Source organism: Equus asinus, chromosome 12, assembly GCF_041296235.1.
Source record: "Equus asinus isolate D_3611 breed Donkey chromosome 12, EquAss-T2T_v2, whole genome shotgun sequence".
NCBI lineage: Eukaryota > Metazoa > Chordata > Mammalia > Perissodactyla > Equidae > Equus > Equus asinus.
The window spans coordinates 39,710,488-39,723,631 of NC_091801.1; the positions used below are offsets into that span (position 1 = coordinate 39,710,488).

Consider the following 13,144-nt stretch of genomic DNA (forward strand, 5'->3'; position numbering starts at 1 on the left):
AGAGTAGAGACAGTTAATGTAGTAAGTACATATTTAAGTTAAATGACTTAAAGTACAAGTGAGGTTCACACAAAGTGAGAGGGAACGTTAGAGATGGCCTAGAATTTGGAGTTAGAGCAGACAGGGAGAGGGTGAAGAGTAGGGAGGAACAGCACTCAAATGAGATGCCTAGAAGGACACTCACTATCTGGATCACAAATGTTTAGGAACTAGTGTAATAAATAATTTTTTATGTCTGGATTATTTCTCTTTGGTCTACCAAGTTCTCCCACACTGTTGTTTTATGTAACGCATCCTCATAGAGGCTAAGACTATGACCTCTTTCTCATGGCCAATATAGCAAGAGCTATATCTGGCCATTGTTTATTTATAAAACCTTCTTTTAAAAAACTCCTGCAATTTGATGGACTTTTAAAATGTCTCTAAATCTCACTGTATAAATATGAAAACAGAAAAAAAAACAACCTCTGAATTTAGTTTTATCCTAGGATGTACAGAGAAGGCTCCAATGAAGACCTGCCTTGTCACATTCAATAGAGCAAGTGCAGAAGCAATTTGTTACAAGCAGATGGATAGTTGAACACTAAAAAGGATGATAAACTAGAGCGAAATTAGATATTGAAATCAATATCTTTTAGGCTTACCATGAAACTTCAGATTTACACAAACAATTGTATTTGAAGAAGTCAGAAAAAAATGCCATACTAAGATGGGTGCCCGTGAAAACAGAACATTACACATGCTATAGCCTTTATAGTCACCATTTACTTGGTTGGTCCAAATATTTATAGTTCATTGTTATGACTGCCAAAACTGGCAACCACAAGGATTGTTGTCTCAATTAGGACAGTAAACAGATTGTCTCTTTTTTTAATGAAAAAATCTAAAATGTAATACTTCACAGTTTAACATGTTTATTCATCTAAACGAGCTAAAAAATAATGGTGCGACATCTGTTCGAGAGGCATTGGTACCTCAAATTTTGGCTGCCTCCCCACCAATTTGGTTGGTGTTTTAAAAAATGAAAAAATAGGAGGGGGTACTGTCATCAAAAAATCTTCTGGCATGTAAAGTATCTTATTTTTCTTGAAATAAGGATCTCATGTCTGTTGCTAGGGATAAAAAAGAAAAATCGTTTAACACAAGAAGACACAATGCTGAATATGGCAGCAATTAATTGTTTTAAATGAATGTACTGACCCACTGTGGATATTTCCACACAGTATAGTTCTTTAATGCTCCTCTAGTTCCCCCTGTACTAACCTGTATATCTAAAACCTGTACAGAATAGGAAGAATGCTTCTGTACGTACTGAATTAATCTGCTACAGTTTTTTACTATGGGTTGCACTGATTCTAGGTATGATGTCAATGGAACAAAATCTAGCAAACATCATTCTATACAGGCTGCACTGGAGAAATTCCAAAAAAAGAAGGCAGTGCTGCTAAAGGAGAAGTGGTAGGAATCTCCCCAGAGAAGCTTCAGGTAAGTGTAAAGAAATCTAATTGTTGGTAGGGAGAAAATAAAAACTTTTTTTATGTAGTCTCTGGCTCAACAACCTTATTATATGGATGAAATACATTAATATGTAAGGCTCAACAACTTTGTGGATGAAATACATTAAAATTTAAAGTTTAAGTTTAATTTCTCCAAGTTTAGTTCTGACGCTTATATAGAGCATAATTTGCTCTACTGAATTATCATTGATTATATAATTTTAGAATCTGGAAAAGATAGAGCTTTACTATTCACGTAAATACAAACATTATAATGAAAATTCAGTTTTATTTTCATTTGGAGTGAAGATGTATATGAAGTTAAATTTAAAAACATTGAGTATGGTTTTTAACAATACTAAGATAAAAAGAGAATATTTGATTTCCTAGAAAAGAGCAAGGTTTCTGTTCTACAGCAAATTTAATGCTGGTTGTTTTGATCTTAAAGAGAACCAGGATGAAACATATATGTCTCAATACAACCAATGACCATAATGCTAAGAGTTGATCAATATTGTGATTTTTAAGTTTTATTTGTTAAATGCAAACAATTTTTGATCATCTACCCCATGCAAAAACTGTGCCAGGCTCTCAGAGGACTAAAAGAGATTGACTTAAATTTTAACATGCATTTATTAAATATGTGCAGATCACTACATTATTGGCATTTCAGAAATAAAAAAGAACATATTCTCAAGATCTTACAATCATTGATTGGGGTGGGAGTATTTCTTCCATCTTTATGAAAAATAGAAAAGATAGAAAATCTTCAAGTTTTTTGCTACTTTACAACAACAATAAACCCTATACTTGTATTACAATAGGCATTTTGTTCATCTGTTTTAAAAGAAATTCTAGATGAGGTTATATTTTTACAACATCTCTTCTCAATTGAATTTATATACTCTTTATTTTGCATGCAAAATAAGGACCAGCAACCCTTCAAGCTTCATTCACGGTATTCCATAGGCTATACGTTAAGTCTGCGTTACTTGAAATTTATTCTGCACAGTATGTTAACAAATAGATTCTAACATTCTGAAAAGTCGTCACAATTTTTCTGTTTTTGTCTTCTGGATTATTCTAAGCAGCGAATTATTGGAGGGGAAAAACTCACACCTAAAATTTGCGTCTGGTACGAGTCTCAGATTTATGCCAAATACCACCCACTGTTCAAAAGTATGGTCCCTTCAAACTACAGGCCAGATATCACCTCTCTGTCTTCAAAGATTCAAACCAGACTTCAATCTGGGATTTCTCAATAGAGGATTGGCTGCTTCCCAGTTAATGTGAGTTTGAAAATTTTGCATTTCACAAAAATAGTGTTGTGTAAATATATGTTGTCTCACTTTACCGGCTATCTATTAAAATCCGAGTTTAGCCTTTGGGACTTGTGGTTCTCTGGAGCCATCATAAGTCAATCAGTCATACAAATGGACTAGCCATAGACTCAGGGTATCAAGAAAACTAGGTAATGAAACTTGCCTATAATTATACTATGTTCAGCCTAATATTTATTACTATCAGAAACAACACTTTTTTCTCCAAAAGAACACCTCTAGAGTAGAACAAGACAGTAAAGTATTTTTCAGAGTAATGAATTTTCAAACATTTCCAAGGGTATAATCATCTATTTTAAATGCTGTAAATTCTGTTATATCTCACTTGGACACATATCTAATAAACAATTATTACATACCCTCTCATTTAAATTATCACTGAAATTAGAAATAATCTTTATTTAATCTGTTTTTAACACCATATGGGAGGGGAAATAACTAAATGAAAATTGTTCACGTAAATGTGATAGGAGTAGGGGAAAGCAGTATTTCTTGACATGTGGCATGTCACTCAGGAAAGGAAAAGGCCCATCATATCCAAAATGCCAGCTTGGATATTCCCTTGCCACCCACTTCACGAACAGACATACCACATGGCATTAAATGCTGCAACCTTTCCTAAAAATGCCACTTGGATTGGTCTGCTGTGGTAAGTAAGTAAGAACTCTTGGTCTGTCTCTTGAGTTTGTGATTTCAAGGGATAGAATTCAGTAAATAACACTGGCTAAATTTTGCCCTTAGATGTTTGGCATAAATGATCTGTGAGGATACTGGAACTTATGGCTGTTTTCACACTGATGAAATAAATTATGCTACTTGAAAAAATTCTACAGAACATAATGCCACACAGTCATATTCAACTATTTGAAAAGTCTCAAAGAATACCTAAGGTATTTATCAAAGCTTCTTCTCTTGGTGAGTATGGAATCAATCTTAACATTTTATTTACTCTCCATAAATACAATGTATATACCATAAAACACTTTGTGCATGTTTCAAATTATTCATTTTCTACACATCTTTATATAAGGTAGCAGAGCTAACAACTCTGCTGTGGACACATATTTTTCCATTTTCTAAGCTTTATGTATTCATGTGTTCTAAAAATATAAGAAAATTCCACTACCAGTAAAAATATTGAATATATTGGTTGTTATACCCCCAAAATAGAAAAGATCTTGAAAAATTATATAAACAGAGAACTACATATGTAATATGAGACATATTTTCTTCTATTATTTATTTTTCATGTAAAAGTTCTAATTCATTAACTCACAAGAGACAAACTGTAATTTTGTAAAACTACTTTGTATTGTTCAGATTTAAGAGACAAGAAAAATGATTGTGAGTAGGTAGGACTTCTGCTACGACTGTTGTGTGAGAAAGACTGCACAATTAAACGACAGACTGTTACATGTCTCCCTAACAAGAGGGGCAAACTGATACTGCAAGAAGCCAGAACAACATAATTAAAATAGAATTCCAAGTTTACAGTAATAGAGTAATAAGTTAATTAAAATCAAGATCAACTGAACTTTCTATTTACGCCAGTTCAGACAGCCCAAGAGGAAAGGAACTCTATTTTAGAGACATATGTGACTCTTTGAGCTTCTGTCATCCAGGTGCCATTTCTGATGGAGCACATGTGCACCGAACAGTTGGCAACGAAGGAAAAAGAGTACTGTAGCTGCATGTGCAGATAGTCTCTCTCGTGATATAAAATACGTCTGGAAAGAAAGCAGGGCTTCTTAGTAAAATGAAAAATTTCCCATGACTTTTCATTCTTTCTTAGGCTCTGAATGTGATTTGAGAATGTTTCTGTAAATGAGGATATATACTTTTATTTATGATGTATATGGAGCAAAAATAGATTTAGTAATTTGCATGTGATGGTGTTATACACATAAATGGCCAAAGGCATCCGAAGAATTTAGGATCTGTTTTCCACGTTATCTAAATGCACCATGAATAGCTTGCCTGTCAAAGTATAAAGATTTTAAAAGTATCTGGTAGCATACATTATACTACATTGCTAGGTAAGGTTCTTTTCCTGATACCCTATGCAACTATTTAAAAAGATATTTCTGCAAACCAAAACTATCAGTAGAAAGAAGTCAAGATGTTGCTGTTTCAGTACTTCAGAAAGTATCGGTCCCATGAGGTGCTTTTATAAAATTATCTTCCTTTTCATGAATTGACTGCTGCTCAGCTAATCTTCGTCTGGTTCCAGATCAGGGTCAACATCTGTTGACAGTCTGAGATAAAAGCAAGCATAGAAAGCCAGTAGGAGGGCCAATATTGCTGCAAGTACAAGGCCAACTTCCTGAGGAAGAAAAAAAAAGTAGATTTGAAATTGATGAAATGAGATTGGTTAATGTTACCAGTTTCATCAGATAAAATAGCCATATAATTCCATGGTCTAGAATGAATAATTTGAAACTAATAATCACAGTCTGTGTTTAACACTTTTTGCCATTAAGAAAAGAAATTTATTTTGTACTTGACAATACTCATTACAATGGCAAATACATCAGTGGGTGAGTCATTTCTATTATTATTTTTATTTAATTTGTTTATATTTTTCTAATAGTAAAATTAACATTTATAGGGGCCTGCCCGGTGGCGCAGCAGTTAAGTTCACATTTCTGCTTTGGCGGCCCGGGATTCACTGGTTCTGATCCTGGGTGCGGACATGGCACCACTTGGCAAGCCACGCTGTGGTAGGCGTCCCACATATAAAGTAGAGGAAGATGGGCACGGTTGTTAGCTCAGGACCAGCCTTCCTCAGCAAAAAGCAGAGGATTGGCAGCAGATGTTAGCTCAAGGCTAATCTTCCTCAAAAAAAAGAAAAAAAGAAATTAACATTTATAATTTTAATATATTTTCATAGTTTGGATATCAAAATGTTGGGTGCAAGCAATGTAGCTTGTCCCTACACAGTATATCTGTTCTCTCTTTGGTATGTTTAACTTTATTTCTTGCTTCAATAAATTTATTATTAGTTATAGCATTTGGATACAGATTTTTTTAAAAATTATCATTCCTTTTTAATGGGAAAAAACTATTATAACCAGTTTCTACATTATGTCTCTGTACACATCTTTATTAAATATTATTTTGTTGAAACTCTAATCTTCTAAGCTTTTAATTCTAAATTCTATAGTTTATAATGTGGCAGAACAAAACTGAGTACTCTTAGCTCATGAAGCATGATACAGTATAATTTATCACGATTGTGAAAGATGGTCCTGGATATCACATTTGATGACTTGATGTAGATTTGATTAGTCAATTATGTTGAAATAACCAAAAACTTACAACATATATAATGGCAAAGAACATATTATCTGTCAACAAGTCTATAAACTTTCTACATATATACATACCATGAAGGAACTTTCTCAATACTAACATATCATTTGGCTAAGCAGAAAAAAGAGAATATAGTGCCAGTTCAGGATTCTAAAGGGCCTAATATTCCCTTCTAATTTTCACTCCTGTATCACACCCCTTCCTGGTATTATTTTATGGAGAAGCAATTTATTTTCATTTACATTAATGCATTTTACATGTCATAAGAATGTAAAATCAATAATTTAACATGTTACCTAATAAACTTTAAAAACATTAAAATGAGTTTGGTTTATAATCAACATAGAATTTTTACCTGAATGTTGAAATTACAAATGGACACTTTATATAGATTTTTATCTTCATAATTACATTTATTTAGATTTCCAAACTATGAAAATAAACACTAATAAAACCATTGGATTGAAAGACTCAGTGTCAACTACTTTTGTAAGATTTGAGTTTTTCAATCTAATATATCAAAGTTGGAACATTTTGGCATCTGAAAAGGGCATGGCAGCATCCAACAGGTTTATTTTCTATATCTACAGCTGTGTTCCCAGACCCACCTGGTTACAGCTACTAATTTTAAGAGGATGTAATAAACAAGTGACACACAACTGCAAACTCCATCTGTTCTGTATAGTGGACAACAAAACTGCTCAACAGCAGTCATCATTAACCAGCTTAATGCAAGAATAAAGTTTTTACTCTTGATTTGTGGCCATGATTCTCATCTCGTTGATAATCACCTCTAATTGTTGCTTTTCAACTTCTTCTTGTCTTCTCAAACATCTCTGTATCATCTTCACTGTATATTTTCAAAATACCCAGAGGCATGAAAAAGGATTTTAAGGGCAGGGAGCAGAGAACATTCATAGAATAGAGCTTCAGAGGATCCATTAATTCAATTAAGTCTATTCAATATATGGTGCAGGGGGTGGGGCTTAAGAAGTATTGGATAGGGTGGTATGGTATATCTTTTTTTTCAAAATGTCCCTATTCCATTGAGGAGATGTGCATTGTGGGGACTGCACATTGGGAGGATTAAAAGAGTGGTAAAATTTGAAAATACTGCTTTCAGGGGGCTGGTGACACTAACATAAGTTAGAGAACGGTAGGCATTTATGACTCCCCCCACTCGCTGGCTATTTTTAGTTTTAGATCAGAAATAACAACAAAAAAAAGGAAAGTAACGTTTCCAGCTGGCTCATCCCAAGGGTGTGTTAACAGGATCTGGTTAACACTCGACTATTTTATTTATGTAACAGACAAATTAAATTTTTTATCCTTTTTCTTTTATTATGATTATACCTTTCAATTAAACCTTTTAAATAAACTAATTAACTAACAAATATAGATTACCATTTTCCTTCTAAATACTAGGAAACATAAGCTCCTTCTAAATGCTAGAAAACATGGGCATTGCATTGCAAAAATTTGTTAGTGATGTTGTAATTCTTGAAAAACAAACTTCTAATTGAACAGCAACCAAATAGCAAAATTAGCTGTGCAAATATTTTTCAGATGGCACTCATTTCATTACTAGGTCATAAATTATGACATTTTGTTTACATTGGTAAGACACAGGAAATAAAAATAGCTTCTCAATAGAAATTAATTCTAGATTTTTGACACACTCACATTCACATCTTATTCTGAATCATTACTATTCCCTCAAAACATTTTCTATTACTAAACATACATTTACAAAAAAGCTATAGAAGCTTCTGGGAGTAAAAACTCTATAGCATAACTCTTTATACCTCCAGTCCACCATTTCTCAATCACTCTTGTTGGTTTTATATGGTAATGAAATCTGGAAGTGATTTCTTGTATAAATTTCTCCAAGAAGATCATATCTTATTCATCTTTCTTTCCACAAGTTCTACAACATTGTAATACTTATAGCAACTTCTAAATAAATAATGAAGGATTAAGATTTATATAATCTATATACAAAGTATATTAAAATCATGTAATGCTCTGAAAACTTCACACTAGTACTATCCATAATATTCTCTCCACAGCAAAACTGAGAACATTTGGTAATTTGTGATAGAGTCACACGATGCAGACTTAGTTGAAGCAGGTGCTCTTTAGGCCAAAGACAAACATCCAAGGGAAGTCTTATTTATATAAACCAGTAATAGAGAATTCTAATTCAAAGAAATATTTTCTCAGTCAGCTAACAATTCATAAATGACTTCTATGTGCTAGGTTCATAAGTGTTTTCATTGTATGATTTAACTCTCCTGACAACACTGTGAGGTAAATGGCGTCATGTCCATTTTACAAGTGTGCCAGCTCAGACTCAGCTCCGCCAGGGTTAGAGCCAGAGGCAAGAGGGATGTGGTCCTAGGCCTCTTTATTTTGCGTTCAGTATTGTGATTACTGTTATTTTTCTGTTTCATGAAGTTATTCATATTTTCTGTAGATTTAAATGATTTGAAGAACCTAACTGGTTCATTCTAAAGAATAAGTAGTAAAGAAACAAAATGTTACAGTATCATGGTCATTCTGCACCAACTAGATAAGAATCAAACATGTTTGATGTTGATTACTCCTTAGGTGCTTCTCTGACATTATCGATATGGATAAAATCACTCACTGGGGAAATTAAACAGCATTAAATGGCAACTGCTGTACGAAACTTTGCTATTTAAAGTCCTACGCTAAAATGACAAGGCACTCAAAGTGTGACAAGGCAAACTAATTAGTATGTCAGATTTGAAATGTAAAACACATCCATGGTTCTCATTCTAAAAAGTTTCATATCATTTTAATGGGATCTTCACATACATTTTCAAGCAAAGTAAACAATGGTTAAAGGTAAGGTTTTTGTTTTCTACAAGTTTACAAGTCAAAATGATATGCTAGCTTAGAAAGGAGCTATGTTCTGATGTCAGTTAGAAACTATCCTGTAAATACTTTAAATCACAAATGAAATCTAAGACAAATTATTTTCCTATAAAAAAGACAAAAAACTTCTACATTGTTTTTAAAAAGATAATTGCACCATAAGGTAAATTTATACCAGGAACATAGCTATTTCCTCAAATTAAAACAATAAAAGTTAGAAGAGCAAATAAAACAGAGGATGTGTATAAGAAAGTGGTTTATATTTATAAATGAATGGCTGCACTGTTTCTCAAATTCTAATTTATTACTGCTCATTACATTGTGCCACCAGTGGAGTTTGCTATCCCAATATTTTTATTAAAAAACTCCAAAGACAAAAATACTGCATTGTGAAAGATAAAAGTAAGCGTTATTTTGCCTCAGTGGAAAATGACAAACAATGCTTTCACTACAAGAGACAATCATCAGGTAACTAATTATAAAATAAAAAACTGAGCACTGCTTTTAGAAAGGTCAAGTCATGGATATAATTTTAAATAAAATTTCATATGCAGATAGAAGAAAAGTTCAAAAGATTAATCAACTCTCTTTTAAACATAAAGGCAATTTACCTTTTTCATTAAAAACTGACACAGAGCACTAACTGAGTAGATTGTGTTATGAAAACATAACGTATCACATGGCAATGTTTGATCAAAATCAGCAATCAGGAGTAAAAAGAAGGCAGTGTTTTGTGATCATAACAGCAAATTCTGGAAGACAACCAATTATATCATCTGGCAGTTCAACAGCTGTTACAGCTTGGTAGTAATACCTTGGCATTTGCTATAAGCTATAAGTTAGAAAAATTGATTTTTTATCTGCCAGATAAAGCCCAAAATCTCTTTTTAACATTTTAATATTTAAATAAAATATATGTTCTAGTCACTTTGATTTTGCACACTTGACAGTAGAGCTGCCAAATTAATTTTTCTATTTATAGTTTAATTTGACTCAATACTTGGCAAAGAATGGACATGGGTAATAATGCAAAAGTAATTCTGTTGAACTTCATTGTGCTAGCACATTGGATTAATATCTGCTAACATCATTCTCAGTTACATTTATTCCTCTTACACAGTTAAAACACTGATTTTCTAAAAGAACAAGTTTGAGGACATCATTAGAATTTCACCATACAGAGTACTGACAACAATAACACAAAGAGTAAAATTATACATATTAATAATCTCAGCATATATAATTATAACTAAAATTTAAACAACCATAAAATGAAAGTTATTGAAAATGAAACAAGTTTTTGATTCAGGCCACATAAACCACTGAAATGTTTGAACAATATATACAGTAGCTAGAGAAAAAATAAATTGCAATTTTAAGTATAACTGGTTATCTTAAGTGACATTGTGTTTTATTTTAAGACCCAGTAAAATCTCAGGATAGAAAAGATGTTTCCCATTAAGTAAACTCTTCATAAAAACCTTTAATACGGGTATTCGACTTAGATTTTGAAATGTCATAAAACATTTAGAACTCAACATTTATGTAATCCAGCTTGAGAAAACGAAATGGCATGCATATATCAAATTTTAAAGTTATCAAATACAAGTACCTTTATGCCTATTGCTGTTTTCCTTGCTTCTGCTTTTAATTTGGTTGCTCGTAAAATAGGTTTGGTTTTTTTATAATCCTGTTTACCTAGAAAAAATCATTTCAGACAATGAGCTATGCTTACCTATAATTCAAGTTTAACAGCCATCTGCAATGTCAAAGAATGTTTACATAGAGTAAAACTGGGACACAAAGTTGCCAAGTAGTTCCCAGTTAATGAAACCATAAATTTGTCACCCTAAGGTCATCTTTTCCTCCTCTCTTACTCTTTCAGGATGAAGATTTGACAGACAGCTTTGATTTGCTTTCAGTTCATATCAAAAAAATAAAAACTTATTTTGGAGAAAATCTTTTGAAAGCATTTGGAAACAAACAGATAAATAAATGAGTAAACATAAGATCCCACTAATAGGTAAAGTTAACTTTGTCTTCATAATTGAAGAATAACAGTTCATTATAAATTTATTTTATTACGAATATAACAAATATTCGAATAATCAATTTGAGAAATTGCCTCAACCTTTCTCTAAATAAGAAACTAAGGAAGGATCTGCAAATTGTTAACTTTTAGTTGCTGAATTCATTAGAAAAATATATATTTAACTTTTGTTTGCTCTTAACAGAGGACAGAATAAATATGGCTAGATATAAGATGTAGGATAGCCACATTTAGATATTAGTTTCAATCTTCTCTTCCATAGTTCACAGCCAAAAATGAACAGTTAGTGTCACCAAATTTCCTTTTCTGTGTACCATCTGGTGACCTCACTAATGAGTAACAAAAGAGCCATTACACAGCCTTTAAAGAAAATAGATTTTACAACAATAACAACAACAAAAGCATTGACTAGAATAATACACTATTTTGTTAATCAAACTTTTAACTAAGAACTGGGTCAAATATGTCATTCTGACTGCAGTTAACACATGACCACATAATCTCTCTGGCTATTTTATATCCTCCTTATTTTGCCTTGTTGTTTCTATCTTACTCTCTCTCCTTTCAAAGATCAGTTCCTTTCCACAACTTACCCCTAGATTTCCTTTATCGAAATAATACAACTTTTATCTTTAATTTCCACATCTTCCTCACATTGAAATAAATCTGAAAGCAGTTGATCTAAAGTATATCATAAAAGTTTAATGTGCAATATATTTCTTAATGTGTCTGCTAATGATTCGAAAGTACGTTTAAATTTTCGTATAGAGTTTTAGAATTAGAAATCGCAGAGAGAAGTGAGTCAAACAGACAGGAGTAATGAAGAAATGCTATATTTGTGTTCATTAGACACATAAAGGTGTTTGTTTGGCTGAAGAGCTATGTATTTTTTTAAAAAGAGAGAGTGTATGCTATTTCCTTAACTGCTATTGTATAGCAGTCATTCTGGATCTATGAGCACCCAGAAGTTTAATAAGTATTATTTGATGATGGGGTTTAATGACTCAGAAATGAGCCAATTGTAAAAGTATCGCAAATGATCTAAATTTAAACTATGAAATGAACAAAATACAAAAAATATTACTCTGACCCATTTTAAGTTAGCAACATTTAAACATTTAATTTTGTTGAAAAAACCTTGACAAGTGTTGACTCTGATTTCACATCTCCACAGTCAAACTATTCATGCCATTATTCCCACTGAGAGAGAAAAGAGTTCAGAACCATGAAAATGGTGACACATCAAATGCCTCCACTCAGTGTTACAAAGCAAATTTCTAATGATAATCTAAAAAGAAATTTGAAGATTATAGATTTGAGGCCAAAAAGTCATTCCTTGTTTTATCTTACATATGCCCTATACTAATCTCTGGGTACAATGGGGAAAAATAAACAAACGAAAAAGGATTATCTTAACCCATATGCTTTTTACACACTTATGCAATATTCTGGATGATGTGTGTGTGATAAAACAGATTCAAATATATCTGAAAGAGTCAATGTTAAAGTGAGAATTTATTACTCTACTTCACTTGCCACATAACCATTGGTTAAATAATGGTGTTCTATTTCACTTCAACTCCTATAATCTCTTAGAGAATAATACCTCTAGATTTATATTAATGTCGATATGAACATTTGAAACTATGTTTATAATAAATGGTTTTAAAAATTACTGTACACCTGGTACTTCTCCAAATAGTGCATCTGTCATTAATTTAGCATTCTCCTTGCTGACTATGATATCCAAATGTATATATTACAAAACATGGTTTCAGTCTACTAAGTGAAAACATTTACAGGCGCATCTGTTAAGTTCTTTATAACTAAAACCAGATCTTTCCACTATATCCAAAAAGGTTTTCAACATTTGAATGTGTTATGGCTTCAAGAAAGATACCTATGCTCACACGATTGTGAAAAATATAAAATACAGAAGCCCCTGCATTCTGAGTATTTACACCTAGAAAAACTACATTTATATAATCTAGATTTTATATGTATATGGTTAATTGAACACGATTGAGTCTGATTTTGGTTATATC

The 13,144-nt window shown here is 32.2% G+C and overlaps 1 protein-coding gene across 10 annotated transcripts in view; it reads right to left on the reverse strand.

Annotated features, from left to right (window-relative positions):
• TRIQK (triple QxxK/R motif containing) overlaps positions 1-13,144 on the reverse strand; it is a 114,979-nt gene that overhangs the window by 21,801 nt on the left and 80,034 nt on the right. For 7 of the 10 annotated variants that reach the window (XM_070481337.1, XM_070481332.1, XM_070481338.1 and 4 more), the window contains 2 exons: positions 10,662-10,747; positions 3,516-5,159 (listed from right to left, as the gene is read on the reverse strand). The exons of 1 other annotated variant lie outside the window; for it this stretch is intronic. In XM_070481337.1, coding sequence (XP_070337438.1) covers positions 5,046-5,159; positions 10,662-10,747 — 200 coding nt within the window. In that variant the 3' untranslated portion in view covers positions 3,516-5,045. Of the gene's footprint in view, positions 1-3,515; positions 5,160-10,661; positions 10,748-13,144 lie in introns of those variants that run through there. 2 more of the 10 variants (XR_011493251.1, XR_011493250.1) reach the window with 2 other exon arrangements.